This window comes from Loxodonta africana, chromosome 9, assembly GCF_030014295.1.
Source record: "Loxodonta africana isolate mLoxAfr1 chromosome 9, mLoxAfr1.hap2, whole genome shotgun sequence".
Taxonomy (NCBI): Eukaryota; Metazoa; Chordata; class Mammalia; order Proboscidea; family Elephantidae; genus Loxodonta; species Loxodonta africana.
This window is the reverse complement of record NC_087350.1, coordinates 111,073,233-111,089,808: the sequence shown is the minus strand read 5'-3', so window position 1 is coordinate 111,089,808 and position 16,576 is coordinate 111,073,233. Positions and strand designations below refer to the sequence as shown.

Sequence of the window (16,576 nt, the reverse complement as noted above, 5' to 3'; positions counted from 1 at the left end):
CCACAGGCCACCTTGGGCTCACAGATGCAACTTGGCCTGCATTTTAGAAAACTGAATTAGGCACCAACATTTAAAAGCTACATTTTACACACAACGCTCAATTCCTAGTTTCTTTAAAAAAAGAAAAAAAATCAAAAGAGCCAGCAAAAACTAGCGGCTAAGCAGTGGTGGTCCCTTTAGATGGGTTACATGCTGTCCTTTGCTACATCCCCCCACCCCAACTTGATCCACTTGTATTAACGACTGGTTTCTGTACGTATCTGAGTCTGCACCCCAGTGGCATAGCAAGGGCGGAAATGGGGTGGGCCACCCCAGGTGCAGGCAACAAGGGGGTGAACTGTCTGCAAAGCTGTGGTTCACGAAGTGTGCTCCTAGACCAGCTGCATCAGCATCACCTGGAACTTGTTAGACAGGCAAATTCTTGGGCTTCACCCCAGGCCCACAGCATCACAGACTGGGTGTGGGCCCAGCAACCTGTGCTTAACAAGCCTGCTGGGTGATGCTGTTGCTAAAGATTGAGAACCACTGCAGTGGAGGCTAGGAGTCCCCGAGAGGCTCAACTACTCGTTAAAAGTTGGCCATTCAAAAGCACCCAGAGGTGCCTTGGAAGACAGATCTGGTGATCACAGGGCAACTAACAGCAACAACAACTGTGAAGGATTTAAACACTAAAAGCAACTAAGAGTTAGTCTGCTTTCTGTTATCACAAAGTGCCAGCAATTTTAAACGTCAGTGATGAAATAGTCTACCTTGCCAGGGCTCCCTCTTCTGCTTTGGTAAGCCTGTGCTTTGTACAAACTGTCATTCTGTTCTGGGGTTGGGTGTCATCACCCCTTAAACTGATGCAAGCACCAAACTAAGCTTTACCCACCCCTCCCCTCAATAGCTCGGGGCACATAACTTAGCTTTAAAAAATAAAAACCAGTTGCCATTGAGTCCATTCTGGCTCCTGGCATCCCCATGTGTGTTAGAATAGAATTGTGTTCCCTGGGGTTTTCCCTGGCTGGTTTTTTGGAAGTAGATCACCAGGCCTTTCTTCCAAGGTGCCTCTGGGTGGACTTAAACCTCCAGCCTTTCAGTTAGCAGCCAAGCGTGTTAACCGTTTGCACTACCAGGGTCTCTAGCTGAGCCTTAGACTGATTTATCGTCATGGTTGCAGCAGTATTTGGAAGCTCAGAGCTACCAGAGCATTTCTATCAACGCATACGCATTGACTATTGGTAGCATTTAAGATATTCTGTCATTACAGGGAATTCAGAAATAGTGTGTCCCTGCTGTGAAGGGGATCATAAACCAGTCCCCACCGTGATGCTGGCTCCTGCCTCTCTGGTTCCGTTCTACTCTCCTCATGTTCACTCTCTGAGGTTCATTTTTCAATTCGCTCTTTTTCTCCTTCCCTTCAAAAATCTCTGTTGCCTAACCAGTGGGTGCCAGGCACTGAACTAGGTGCTAACCTTTAGTTAATCTCCACAATAACTCAGAGGGGCAGGTGGTATTATCCTCATGTTAAACAAGCAAACCCATTGCCGTTGAGTTGATTTTGACTCATAGCGACCCTATAGGACAGAGTAGAACTGCATAATAAGGTTTCTAAAGAGCTACCGGTGGATTTGAACTACTGACCTTTTGGTTAGCAGCTGTAGCTCTTAGCACTGCACCACCAGGGCGCCTTCATATTACATATGTGGAAACTGAAGCTCAGAGAGGTAAAGTGACTAGCCTGAGGTTACACAGCTAGTAAGTGGCAGAAACTTCGGCTTCCTTCTCTTTTCTTTAATGGACTCGATTATAACTTCTCACCCAGTGACCCCCATGACTTCATGTTTCAGGACAAAAGCCTTCATGCTGGTGCCCAGAGTCCCCTGACAGGAAGATACCCCCACGAGGAATCTGCTCATCAGGACAGCAAACTGCTGTTTCAAGAGCACAACTGTGGACCCGTGGTAGGTGGAGCTCCTGCATCTTGGTTGTTTTTGTGTATGGCCGCTTTTAATGAAAGTATTTCCATTAAAAATAAACAGGGGACACAGAAATTTTCTTAAATTGAGTCCTCTGATACCCGGATTTCCCAGGGTCAGTAGTGAGAGCCTTACATGTAAAATCTAAAGATAGAACTTGGTTCTGGATGCACTATCTCCTTGTTTTGTTTCCAGTACATTCTTCTTTTTGCTGAATTTATATCCAAGGGAGAAAAAAAACCTATTTTTAATCATATAGGGTTGTGCTGTCTGATATGTGCCTAGTGAGCACTTGAAATCTGAGCAGTCTGAACCCAGATGTGCTGTGATTCACACCAAGGCCCCTGGGTGGCGCAAACAGTTTGCACTTGACTACTAACCTAAAGGTTGGCAGTTAGAACCCATCTGGCGGTGCCATGGGAGAAAGACCTGGTGATCTACTTCCGTAAAGATTGCAGCCAAGAAAACCCTCGAGCACAGCTCTGTCCTGTAACACACGGGTCCCTATGAGTTGGCAGCAGTCCGACAGCCACGAGTTTCTTTTTGTAATACACACCCAAATTCAAAGACACTATTTTTTGTGAGAAAAAGAACATAAAGAACTCGTTAGTTATTTTTTTTCTATTGATTAAATGTTGAAATATCTTGATATAATGAGTTAAAAATATATCATTAAAATTAATCTCACCTGTTTATTCTTTTTAATGTGACTATTAGAAATTTTAAAGTTACATATGTGGCTGGCCTGTAACCCCATTGCCGTAGAGTCGATTCTGACTCAGAGTGACCCTATAGGACAGAGTAGAACTGCCCCATGGGGTTTCTGAGGCTGTAGTTTTTACAGAAGCAGGCTGCCACGTCTTTCTCCTGCCAAGCAGTTGGTGGGTTCAAACCACCCACCTTTCAGTTAGCAGCTGAGTGCTTCACCACTGCAGCACTTAACCACTGTGCCACCAGGGCTCCCAATTGGACATCACTGGTATAGATGTGGTATAGCGTCATGGTTGAGCACAATGACTCTGTGTTTGAGTCTCAGCTCCAAGACTTAGTTAACTGTGACCTTGGGTAAGAGACTTGACCTCTCTGTGCCTCAGTTTCCTCATCTGTAACATGGAAACAATGAAAATATCTTCTAGAATTATTGTGAGCATTAAATGAAGGCCTGACACATGTGCTCAACAGATAGTGGCACTGTGCCTTTAGCCAATACTACATGGATCTATGTATGTATGTCTACCTATATGTAAAGATGCAACGTACATTTGTGTCTGTAAACAGGTGAAAGATTCATCATTATGGCTTGGTGCTTCTACTGACAAGGTATTCCAGGTAAAAATAAGCTGTTTTGAGATTCTGGGAAACTCCTTAGCCCTATCTCTCTTAACCTTCCTCAACAATGTTTCAACATACACACTTGTGAAATTAAACAGCTCTTACTACATCGGGCAGGAGTCCCTAGGTGGCACAAATGGGTAAAAGTACTCAACTACTAGCCAAGAGGTTGGCGGTTCAAACCCACCCAGAGGTGCCTTGGAAGAAAGGCCTGGCGATCTGCTTCTGAAAGGTCATAGTTTTGAAAACCGTATGGAGCACAGTTGTACTCGGCACACGTGAAGTCGCCGTGAGTCGGAATTGACTCGATGGAAACTAACCGCAACCGTATTGGGCAGAAATTAGAAGTGAGCACTTAGGAAGTTTCAGGCTACCGCGAAAGCATAAACACAAAGCCCTTGCTCTCCGTTTCTCATTCTCACAGGTCCCCAATGCTCCACCTGCCTATGAGAAACTCTCTGCGGAACAGTCTCCCCCACCTTACTCACCTTGAGAGCCAGCATGGGACCTGAGAGACGCTCAGAGGACTGGCTCCACGCTTCAGCTTGAATTCAATCTAGACGACTCGTGTTCTGCTTTGGAATGCCGTGGGGACAGTGTGCATCACCCCCCCATACTAAAGTTAGTGTCCGATTCTTAGGAGAGCAACTAGCAATACTAACCAAGCAAGGAAGTTATGAGAAATATTAAACTGGGAAAAACTTTGTCAATAAACCTTGTCACGCATGATACTCTCTGTGCCAGTAGTAATTGCGAATAAATCCATGGTGTTATTTTCTGAGGGGTAGAATTCAAGTATGGTTCCCTGGGTGGTGCAAACGGTTAGGTGCTTGACTACTAGTTGAAAGGTTGGCGGCTGAAAGACAGAGGCAACTTGGAAGACAGTCCTGGTGATCTGCCTCCAAAAGGTCACAGCCTTGGAAACCCTATGGAGCACAGTTGTACTCCCCACACGTGGGGTCGCCATGAGTTGGAATCAACTGGACAGCAACCACCACCACCACCACCACCACCATCCAGGAAGAGAACTTTAAAACAATAAAGATCATATATATATACATGAGCTGTTGTAAGAACTCTGTAAAAGTTATAATATTAACCTCAATAAATTTTGGTTTAAAAAAATACAAAACATCCCCCCGCACACATACACACACAAAGACACCTCCAACAAAACCTTTTTAAAAATTAGTTTAAAAATTTGGTTGAACTTCATAGATGGACTTCAACCAAACCAACCAGTTGCCATCAAGTCGATTCCGACTCATAGCGACCCTACAGGACAGGGTACAACTGCCCCATAGAGTTTCCAAGGGAGCGCCCAGTGGATTCGAACTGCTGACCTTTTGATTAGCGACCGTAGCACTTAACCACTACACCACCAGGGTTTCCATGGATTGACTTAGGAAGGCAATGTTTTGCAACCATTTGTGTCTTGTTTTTCAATTTCTTTTCAACCTTTCAAATTTTTGTTCATGAGTTTTTGCTGTTGAAACGTTTCTGATTTTTATCTAGTCAAATAAAAGTTTTCCTAAATGAAAAGCGCTTTCCTCTATCCTCAGTCTATGTCCCTCTCCATCGATGGGCAATTGCCACAGCGTGATGCTGGGTGGGGTGTGGCAAAGGGGGGGATGTTAGTGATTCCCTGACTGAGCCACTGCACACCTAAAAGAAAAAAAGAGTGAACCAAGTAATTCTATCACTTCTATTGTCTTTCCCCCCAGACTGCTATCCGCTCTCAGAGTGTGGCTTACACTGCTTGCCTCCACCCCCTCACGTATTTCACTTGCCCCATGCAGGTGGCTCCCTCCGCATCACTGGTAAGTATTCCACAGCATAGCACCTCATGGGTGCTTGAAGTTTCTGCTTCCTTCCTCGCCTCTCTGTTGTTACCATTACTGTCAGATACCAGGTCTCCACACCACCTGCTTGGCCCAACTACATACATCCTATTAGCTTCCCTGTCTTTAGTGAGGTGAATAATGCCCCCCCACCCCACCAAAAAAAAAAAAAAAACAACAACAAAAACCCAAGCCCACAGCTATGGAGTCGATTCTGACTCATTCTGACTCACAGTGACCCTATAGGACAGAGTAGAACTACCCTATTGGGTTTCCAGGGCTATAATCCTTATGGAAGCAGCATGGCACATCTTTCTCCCGCTGGTGGATTCAAACCTCCAACCTTCCAGTTAGCAGCCGAGCACTTAACCACTGTGCCACCCAGGCTCCTGTGAAGAATGGTAGCAGCTACCATTTATTAGCACCTACTGTGTGTGGAAACCCAGGTGGAGTAGTGGTTAAGTGCTACGGCTGCTTAACCAAAGGGTCAGCGGTTGGAATCCACCAGGGACTCCTTGGAAACTCTATGGGGGCAGTTCTACTCTGTTCTATAGGGTCTCAATGAGTTAGAATCCACTTGACGGCAATGGGTTTTTTTTGGTTTGTGCGGTAGGCTTGGAAACTCTGGTAGCATAGTGGTTAAGAGCTACAGCTGCTAACCAAAAGGTCAGCAGTTTGAATCCACCAGGCGCTCCTTGGAAACCATATGGGGCAGTTCTACTCTGTCCTGTAGGGTCGCTATGAGTCGAAACTGACTCAACGGCAACGGGTTTTTGGTTGGTGGTAGGCTTTGGGTCAAGTATTTGCCATCATCTCATATAATCCTCCCAGTAACCCTGCGAGTTAATTTTCCTTGTCTCACAAGGAACGCTACCACCTTCGCTTTAACAGCTTCAGCAGCTCCCTCAATTGCTTTCAGAACATCTCTCAGTCCTCTACCACCAGCCCTGGTGGCACAGTGGTTAAGAGTTTGCTGCTAGCCAAAAAGCTGGCAGTTCAAATCCACCAGCCACTCCTTAGAAACAGTTCTACTCAGCCTTAGAGGGTCACCTATGAGTCGGAATCCACTTGTTAGCAACGGGTTTTTTTTTTTTTAATAACTAGCCCATCCTACTTTCCTAGTCCTTTCCCGCCGGTCCTCATAACCTATAGGTTATGCTCCATTCAAATTTAGCCACTCCATTCTCTATGCCACTCCTATGCTTCAGAAGCTGGGTCTTCGCAGGACCAGTTCTACACATACTTGTCACAGCACAACCACAACCTCCTACACGAAACCTCTGACACCACCCTGCGAGACTCTGAGTTCTTTATTCCGCTGACATTTACTTCTTCTTTAGACAACATTTTATTTTACGTGAAATTTACACAGCAAATTAGTTCCCGGTTAACGATTTCTATACAAATTGTTCCGTGCCATTGGTTACAATTTTTACAATGTGTCAGCATTCTTATTTCCATTCTGTTTGTCCTATTTCCATTGATCTAGCTTCCCTGCCCTTCATTGCCTTCTCACCTTTGCTTTAGGGTAAATGTTGACTGTCTGGCCTCACATAGTTGTTTAAGGGAGCAGATCACTCCCAGGTGATAGTGTTTATTTTATAAGCCACTCTATTATTTGGTGGAAAGACGACCTACAGAAATAGCTTCAAATCCAAGTTCAAAGGTTATCTTATGGCAATATTCTTGGCGATTCCTCCAGTCTCTATAGGTCCAGTAGATCTGGCTTTTTTTTTTTTTTTTAGGAATTTGGGTTTTGTTCTACATTTCCTCTCCTCCTACTCAGGACCTTCTATTGTATCCCTGGTTAGATCAGTTAGTAGCGGTAGCCAGACACCATCTAGTTCTTCTGGTCTCAGGTGAGAGGAAGCTGTGGTTTGGGCTATTTAGTCCCGTGGACTAGTTTCTTCTTTGAGCCTTTGATTTCCTTCATTCTGTTTTGCTTCATACAAGTAGAGACCAATAGTTGTATCTTAGATGGCTGCTCACAAGCTTTTAAAACCCCCGACACTACTCACCAATCTAGGATGTAGAATATTACCATTGTCAACTATGTTATGCCAATTGACCAAGTTGTCCCGAGATATTTATATTCTTTTATTATTTTTTGTACTAAGGGCAGGGATGGATCTTATTCCTACATCTTCTGATATTAGAGATATGGTCCTCAATAAACGTGTGGAATGAATTTACATCCCGGGTAGGTGCTTTGAATTTATGTTGATAATTTAAGAATGATGGTGAAGATTACATACATGTAAACACACACACTTGATTCTCTATCACTTCTTCATATATAACTCTTTAACTATAGAAGTTTCTCCCATTCAGATTGACTCCAAGCTGAATTATTAAGAACCTTCTGATCTTTGCCACATCCTTCAGCCTTCTTGCTACTACCAGAGCATCAAGCACAATACTGTGCAAATGCTGATTGAATAAATGAGCAAGAATAACCGGGGCAGATGACAGCATTTCAGTAACAATGAAGTTTCAGGTTCTGGTGATGGCAAAACAACTTCTGGAATGACTGAAGGTAAACTGTGTATCTTCTCAAGTTATAGTTTAATTTTGGATAATGAAACCACCCCATCAAACTCCTTAGATCATTTTCAGAACTTGCCTTTTCAAGCTTTTAATATTAAAAATTTCTAAATTCACTCTATTTCCTAAGCCAATGATCTACTAAATTAAGTGAACATTTTAATTGATCTTAGTGTAAATATTTACAGCCATCACTACTTTAATCATAGAACTATTAGCATCAATTATTAAATACACCAATAAAATCAGAGGCTTGGAATGGGAGCAGGGATCTAACAGTCAGACTTAAATTTTATGTTTTCCTTTGTGATTAGTAAAATACATAGATATACATACATTTTTCTTTTTCAAATCACAAAGGAAAAAAAATTTTTGTTTTGCAGGAAAAACCATAGGAAACAAGAAAAAAGGGAAGAGCTAATACATAAGAAGGCGTGTTATTTCAGCATGTTTTAATATTTAAAATGAAACTGAGTACAGACACCCAAATGGCCTAATTCTATAGTAAATGTGGAAACATAAGAACCCCTTTCAGGTAGCACTTTGGGGACATGCCTCCCTTCCATGGCTGCCTTTACAGATGACCTGTAAAGAACACTGAACACAAAGAACTGAGGAATTTGACTTTGTACTCTTTGGCCATGATCCCAGAATGCACACTCATCTACAAAACTGGAGGTGAACAAACAGAATTTGGCTTTTTGGTTCTATAAATCCATTAATTCAGTCAAATTTCTAGTCAAAAACTGGAATACTATTTTTTTAAGAAGTTATCTAGAAATACGGTAAGAAGCTACCTGGATTTCGTACTCATTTATTCAACAAATATATATTGAAGGTCTATTGTGTGTTACTGGGGTTATAAGGATGAAGACAAGGTCCCTGCTTTCCAGGAGTGAGGATGGCAGACATTAAAGCAATGAATGCCAAGCGGCTACTTTTATCACAGCTGTCAAGGTAAGTGCTACGAAGGAGAATCCTCTTCCGTATTCTCACTTTGTGTGACCACGGCAGCACGATGCTGGCTGGGCCCGGCCAGGAGGGCATTACGCAGGATGGAATGAGAACCTGTGATGGACCATGACAACTCAGAGAGCATCTGGGAAGGCTTTGAGGTACCTCCAACTTTCCAGGAACTAAAAGAAAAGCAGAGCACAACGAGCAAGGGGAGAGCAGGCTGAAGTGCCACAATGATTTTAGACTTTACCCTAAAGGTTCACCAGATCACACAAGAGCTTTTAAGGTCACACTAGGATGTGGGTTTTGGAGTTGGAAGAGATTTAGTGGTTCATTAGTTTAGGTCCTTTATTGGGTTTAAAAAATCAGGCCACAGGTAATTCAGTAAATTAGTATCTGGATGTGATTTAGGGAATTCCTTTGGTACAAAACATGAACAGTTTTAGGTTGTTCTGTTTTGAAAGTGGAGCTCGTGAATATATTCACTAACTGAGCATCATCTACGTACAAAGCAATGCCCTTTGCACATGACTTACTTCCCCCTGAAAGCCAAGGCCTTTGTAAACTGACAGGGAAAGGGGAAGTGTGACTGTACAGGGCACAGGCATGACTGGCAAAGGTGCTATTTTAGAGGGGAAATACAGGTTTTTGAGAGCCTTTAGCAGCTTTCTAGGAATACCCTCACTGCCCTCTCCACCTGATAACTAACACATTTCAACGCAGGCCCACTCTTGTCAACTGCAGGCACTAACTCCATGGGATGAGGTTTAACTGTATCTATAATTGGGATGTGGAAGGGATGTGGAAGGGTATACAACCAGTGGTGTCTCAAGTAAGATAATGAATATGAAGAGCTAATAAATACAGAAGCTACAGTTTATTCAGAATGAAGGATATTCTGAAATACCACAAAGTCAAACCCTGAGAATCAGCTGAGCCATAAATTTTGCTTTACCATGGAATTTAAATAATTCCTCTGTAATTAAAAAAAAAAAAAAAAACAGAAAACACTTCATAATCAACTGAAGGTATCTACATTCACTTTTTATTCTAAAAAAATTCATGTTTTTAAACATTTTGCACAATCAGCCACTATGAACCAATGCCTCAATTAAAAAAAAAAATCTGGGGAAAACTGGGTCAAGGGTACACAGGACCTCTCTGTTGTACCTTTGCAACGTCCTGTGAAATCTAAAATTATTAAAAAATAAAATGCTTTAAAAAAAGTGTGTCTGGCATGTATAAACAGACTCCAAATACATTAACCCGAACACAGATAACTTGGCCAAAATTTGGTGGTGGATGAAAAGCAAAAGGTTAAAACAATGAACTCTATGGTGGAATTTTATAACATAAGTAAGGTAGAACCATGGAAAAAGGATTTAAAACAAAGTTTAAGTACTAGCTCTGTCACCTACCTGCTGGGTGACCTGGGACATATCTCTTACCTGTAGCACCCTACACGAATGCTAGCTATTCTTAACCCAAATTTCCCAGCCACAATTCTTTTTTGTAAAGGACTGTCTTCTTCATTTATATCACGCATCCTTTCAACGGGACAAGCACACACCTTAAAAATGGTATTCGAACAAAGAAATACAGCAACTCAGTTTATTACACGCAGATTCTTCTGCATTGTTGCTAACAGTTCACTGGTCCAAAATTACTAAAATACTTAAAAAACTATACATTATGTAAACAAAACATAAATAAGACAGCATAGTTCTTTGTACATATAGTTTAGTACAGGTTTTTAGGGATTTAGGAATATGTACAATTTTACACCATGGACTGCATTTTCACAATGCATAAATATATATGTATATTTTTACAGAAACAAAAATAAGATTTCACTAATGACACAGAATACCATAGCGCAGAAATGCTGCAATTGTCCAAATCCAGGAGGAAACATGTCAATGCAAGTGTGCAAAAGGCTAGCTTACTCTAAACCAGTCAAACTTGACTTTGTTCAATGTATGTTATACAGACAGGTAAATCTTGACCCTCTATAAACAACCTTTGAAAACATACTCATACCAATGAGCAAAACGCAACAGATTTTTTTCTCTCCCCAAGCAAACAAAACCTTGCTGCAAGCTAATGAAAGGACACATTAAAAAAGAGAGGGGGAAAAAAAAAACAACTAGTGTAGTATGTTTTCAACAGTATAATAAACAGTTAAAATTCTTCTGGGAGTCAAAACAATGCCCCATTATTTAAAAACTGGCTCGTTTCATCTAAATTCAAGATGCAGCTGCGTCAGGCTTCTCTAAGCCAGACGACTGAAACGCAGGGAAGACAGAGGCAGGGTTTCGACTGGCAGATACAACAATTTGAGAGAGGGACGGAGAGAGTGAAGAAACTTTAGACACTGGAGTATTTATGGTATTTAAAATGGCTCCTTCTGGGCTGACCAACAATTTCTTGACAGCTGTGTCCAAGTGAAACACCGAAGTACTACCTGGCAGTGGGGCATCGCTAGAGCAAACGGCAGAAACCAAAGATGTTTTAGCCAGAAGAGCAGCTGGAGGAGACTTAATCACTGACGTCACCGACACCGCTGATGCCGGAAGGGGGACAGACGCTTTAGCAGTTGTGTTTACTATCTGTGCTGTTGTATGTACTGTGGGTAGAGAACTTGCATTTCCAAGAGAGTTTATAATTTTTGTAGAGCTTTTTAGGGGATGTTTTACAGGTTGACCACTTAAAGAATTATTCGATACTAGTGTGATCTTCTGGGCAGGGTTATCTACCGGTGTAGGCGGGATGCCTTGGCCACTGTTCAGAACTAAGGGAGGTCCATATTTTGAGTTAGTAGATATAAGAAGAACATGGCTGCCGGCTCCAAGACCTTGTGGTGGAACAATAAACCGGGTTCCGTTAATCATGATCTGAGTACCAGGTGCCAAAGGTGTACTGGTGTTGATGACGATTTTTTGCTGAATACAGGCTTCACTGAACTGAGCCCCTGCCAGACTGATGAGATTTGATGGTGTTGCAGCAGTGTGAACGGTAGAGCCACAGGGAGCGGAATTGTAACTGGGGGTTGATTTTACTGAAGAAGGAGACGTTTGCTGGTTTGGCAGAGCAGCAAAATTGGAAATATTAATTATTTTACCTGGACTCGGTGAAAGGGATGGCGATTCAGCTTGAGGTTTATTTGTGTTTCCATGTGTTGGCACTGCAGTTGAAACCCCTGGGGACCGAAACTGGACAGAGGTCCGAGGTTGCCTTTTAGAGACAGAGACAACATGTGCGGTTCTTGGTGCCGCTGCCAGATGGGGAACTGGGCTGATTATGGTAGGGGATGTGGTCACAGGTGTAGGCAAGGCCACAGTAACCGGGGTTTGCAAAGCTGATGGCAGACGCTGAGGAGACACGGCTGGTTGTGCGGCTGAAATCAGAACAGATGATGCCAGATGTCCTGTTTTCACAGTTGACATTGCCACAGTGTTGCTGAGACTCGACGTGCAAAGTCTGTTTGACAAAATAGGCATCATTCTTGACGAGGTATCATCTCCACCGACCAAAACAGGAGGTCGTGTCCCAACAGAAGCACAGGTGGAGGTCACTGAAAGAGAACCCAAAGGTACATTTGCTCCTGTTACTGAAAACACGTTTACTGCTCTTGCTGCAGAACCCACAGACTCATCGACAGGCGTGGTGTTTTGACTCACAAGATTGGAGCTTACTGGAACTGAATTACCACTTGTTGACAACGGCAAAACATAGCCCTTGCTACTTTTTTCTTCTCCTTTTGGGGTGACATTTTGCAATATGTTAATTGATGGTACAGCTGGCACACTGCCCGAAGTATTTACAATTGCTTGACCTATGTTTAGTCCAATTTTCACATCCTTTATCTGAGACACAGTTGGTGATGGGTTTATTTTTATTGGTGCTCCCACGGTAGAGGGAATCAGCACTATCTGGGGTTGCTCTGGAGTCTTAACATATGTTTTATTCAAGGAAGGAGGCAGAGTTTGTTTTAATGATTCCCCAACAACAGATGGGGCTGAAGTGCCACTGGGAACTGGAGCATTAATAAAAACTAGTTTCTGGGCAGAAAGGCCTGTAGATGTCGATGCAGGTGGCACAGTGACTGCGCTTCCACTGCCTGAAGAAAGAACAGAGGGAGCGGACACCAGCATGAGCTTCGGAAGTGGAGTCCCGCTGATCACATCTCCATTTGTCGTGGCTGTTGCTTCAGACTGTGTAACAGGGTAACTTTTTGGGATGTAATCTACTTGTTGCTGTTTAGTTGGGGTATGAATAACATTTGTGTTGGTTTGTCCAAAATTTCCTGTTGCTATGCTAATTACGCTAACAGAACTATTTGTTGTTGATGGTAGTAGAGGGCTAGACGAAACAGAGGACTTCAAAGGAGAAGAGGACATGGGTGATGTTTTACTTATCAAGTGGCCCAAATTACCACTGCAAGAGGATTGGCCTAATGTAAGTTTGAGATTTTTTCCCACAGATGGATTAAAGCCGGTTGGAATGGAAACAGAAGTCGGTGTTTGGCCAAAGCGTGGGAGACTAGATGAAGCAGTTGTTCCAGCTACTGGTGAAAAAGCAGAGGATGAGGAAGTTGTCGATTTTGGCACCAGGAATGCCTGAAGCTGAGGAGCAAAAGTAAAAACTGAACTTGAAGGTAAACTGTTGGGTGAGTTTTGGTCTGGACTGGTCTGTACTTTCACAACTCCGGTGTTCCCACCTCGTGTCCTAACAAGAATTGACTGTGAATCTCTTATACACACAGTCTTCAGTTCTTGCTTTACTTCAGAAGAATCAGCAGTTTGTTGTGCAAAGCAGTTGAGGGAACTTCCAGGATTTGCAGATTCACTTAGTGTCGTTGCCGATAACAGAGGCTGAACTGTTGAGGAAACGGTGGGTGAAGCAACGGCCTGGGGGAATGTGGCTGTTGAAACTGCATTCTTGGGTCTTCCTGCCTCACTCTGGCTAGTCTTAACTGGTGGTGTTAAAAAATTACTTACGGACCTTATAGGTGACAAAGGCTGTGGTCTAGCACTACTCACATTTGACAACGGTGCAATCGTCTTATTGAAAACTGTACTAGGTAGCTGGGTCGAAACAGTTCCTGTTGAGTTGACAAGAACTGACGCTAAAGAAGAGTTTACATGTGCTGTCTGTGGGAGAGATGAACAAAGCTGCTCTGTACCCTTTTGGTGAAGTGAGGGTATTTCTTTCCCAACTGCTTTTCCTTCCTTGTGCTGAATCACAAAATTCTTGGGCAGAATGAGAACCTGCTGCAGGACTTTTTCTCCTGTTTTGGGATCCACCATAGGCTGCATCTGAATCTTCACAGAGCTGTTATGGAGCTCTATTGGCAACCACTGGCCACAGGGCACTTTGTATACCATCTGCAAAGGGCCTTTTTTACTGGCATGGCAGGCCAATGCTGGCTTTATGGAGCTTGCTTCTGGAGGAGACAGCGCTCGCTTTTCCACGGCAGGAGCCTTCGTGGAAGGAGGCAGCTGGTTTGTTAAGGTCACTTTGTTCCCAATATTCTTTGCAAGCAAGGCCTGAATAGGTTTGGTCCCTTTCTGGAGAGTAGACACTGGTGTTGAATCCACTGAGGCAAATGACTCTGGAAACGGTGGCTCTGTATGCTTCGATTCATTCAAACAATCAATCTGCATGTCACCTTCTAAATTCACAACTGCCGTCTCATTTGTGCTTAACTTTGCTTTCTTCCTCGGGGAAAGCTCTTTTGTGCTATCATCCAGATAACTAGCTTGTTTGGACTGCCGTTTAAGTGTTTTAGGCAGTGTCTTCAGTACATCTTTAGAAGGCAATTCCTTTTTCAATAGCTTGTTTCTGCCCATAGGAAAATCTATTTCTGACAATTTCGTATCATCTGAAAATCATAAAAACAAGCATTCTGGTTATATAAAACAGCAACTGAATAGCAGTAGTAAGACCCACCAATTATAAAAAAAAAAATGAAGTCAATCTCTGAGCTGGCAATTTATTAAAAAATCTACCCTAGGCTGATTCTAAAGCCTCAGCAACACTGATAGAGATACAAGTAAGGTGACCTTTGACACAGTAATCCTGATATCATAAGTAACCTATTATTAATGAGAAACCTGTTTTTGCTCCAAGTCTGCTAATTCTGTTGTCAGTGTAAGTGCCAAAGAAAATTTTACCTTTTTAAAGGGATATCAAGCTAGCAATTAGGGCTCAGAATTAAGATTTGAAAAGGAATAGTCTAGTTTTTTCCCTTGGATAGGAAAACACTGACACCAAAGACAGAGGTTCTCCATTCCATTCTATTTTTAGAGAATTAAAGCACAAAAATGCCATCTTTTTCTGGTTTTTAATCATCCTTACGGTACAAAAATTTATGTTCATATCTGGTCAAACAGGGTTGATGACAAGCCATTCTTTTTCAATTCACCAAAGACATGGAAAACAACAGGTTAATAGACTTTAAATCGCAAACTTTAACCCCTTATATAACTAAAGAAAGTTATGAAACTAGATTTATAGAATAATATAATCTGATGAGTTAAAATGAATTACAGACAAACTGACCCGGCCTATTATCTTCATCAGAATGATGTGTCCACTCTGGTCTCATTCAGCCATCATCTCGGGTCACTCATTAAACAACAACAACAACAAAAAACTCCCAAACGTCACAGTATTAGGGACTTGCCAAGTTTCATTTAAAGCAAACTTCAGAAGTAGTATTCAAAACTAGAATAATAAAAAGAAGGGGATGGACAACTTAAGGGATTACAGATCAAGGCTGTGAGATCTATGGTAAGCAGTGATGTGCCCACAGTCAGGCACTGGCTCCAGAAACAACTATAAAAAGTAATAATGACTCCAAGAAACGTCTTGTACAGATGTAGTACTCCTTCAAAACCTCCTTCCCCAATCAATACACTTCATTGACTAGATTATCCTTTACCTCCACAGAACAAACGGAAACTTTTCTTTGTGCTTTTAATGTTGACTAAAAATAGTTTAATGCTTACCTGAATCAAGATGATCTTTCTCCAGGATATCTAGAGATTCTGTTGGGTCTACAGACCTGCCGGCTTCTATTTGAGGAGAGTCTTTTCCAGGGTCTCCTTCACCTTCTTCAGTAGTCCACAGTTCTCTGGTAAATTTATCATGATCAGGCTGTCTTCTGAAATCATCGTAGTCTTTCTTTAGGCGGCTCCTAAAATTAAATGCCCAATATGACAAACAATACACTTGTATTAAACTCTTGAAAGCTAACGTAACTTTCAACATTTTTACCTATATACTAAAATATTTTTAATTAAGTCACTAAAACTATGCTTTAATCTCAAAGGTGCCTAAGATGCTCAGTTCAATCTTGCCAATGACAGACTAGTCTCTCAATAAGACAAAATCTAGGATAAAGGCATAAGAAGCTTAAAATGATTATTTCTGAAATTTTAGAATAAAGTATTTGACCATATAGACCACTGTTTGTCTTTCTAAAGACTGCTGTTAAGACTTAAAAAATGAGAAAAAGGTAATTTTTTTCTTGCCTGCACTGACAGGAAAATTTTGAGATAGTCTTCCAATACAGTTTAAGAAGTCATTTAATAAAAAATTAATCGAAGTCTTTTTTCACTGGGTTTTTAAGGAACAGTACTTTTTTTTTTTTTTTTTACCATTACACAAAAATAGTAATAAATAAACCAACCCATCATTTAATCCTGGGAGTAATGATGGGTAAACTTTTGGGTCTCACTAGAAATACATTTTTTTCAAATTTAAAATTATTCTAATTATTCCTATCAATATTTTTTTAATCTTATTTTTTTTCTTGTTGAGAATATATACAGAGCATATACCGCCAATTCAAGAGTTTCTACATGTACAATTCACTAACATTGATTACATTCAAGTTGTGAAACCATTCTCACCCTTCTTTTCTGAGTTATTCTTCCC

At 41.8% G+C, this 16,576-nt stretch overlaps 2 protein-coding genes and 1 long non-coding RNA gene across 12 annotated transcripts in view; 2 read left to right on the top strand and 1 right to left on the bottom strand.

The window, feature by feature from the left end:
* The window catches only part of MLANA (melan-A), a 68,429-nt gene extending 63,305 nt beyond the window's left edge, over positions 1–5,124 (top strand). For 6 of the 7 annotated variants that reach the window (XM_064290533.1, XM_064290532.1, XM_064290531.1 and 3 more), the window contains 3 exons: positions 1,830–1,943; positions 3,237–3,287; positions 3,715–5,124. In XM_064290533.1, the coding sequence (XP_064146603.1) occupies positions 1,830–1,943; positions 3,237–3,274 (152 nt within the window). In that variant the 3' untranslated portion in view covers positions 3,275–3,287; positions 3,715–5,124. The remainder of the gene's footprint in view (positions 1–1,829; positions 1,944–3,236; positions 3,288–3,714) is intronic. The other variant, XM_003407353.3, reaches the window with a different exon arrangement.
* A 1,572-nt stretch (positions 5,125–6,696) lies between these two features.
* On the top strand, positions 6,697–9,640 carry LOC135232318 (uncharacterized). The gene is made up of 2 exons (XR_010322865.1): positions 6,697–7,667; positions 8,059–9,640. It is a non-coding gene; the product is annotated as an uncharacterized LOC135232318 (long non-coding RNA).
* Positions 9,641–10,878: 1,238 nt separating this feature from the next.
* Positions 10,879–16,576, bottom strand: part of BRD10 (bromodomain containing 10) — a 97,158-nt gene continuing 91,460 nt past the window's right edge. For all 4 annotated transcript variants that reach the window (XM_064290528.1, XM_023545276.2, XM_010587953.3 and 1 more), the window contains 2 exons: positions 15,646–15,833; positions 10,879–14,516 (listed from right to left, as the gene is read on the bottom strand). In XM_064290528.1, coding sequence (XP_064146598.1) covers positions 10,879–14,516; positions 15,646–15,833 — 3,826 coding nt within the window. The remainder of the gene's footprint in view (positions 14,517–15,645; positions 15,834–16,576) is intronic.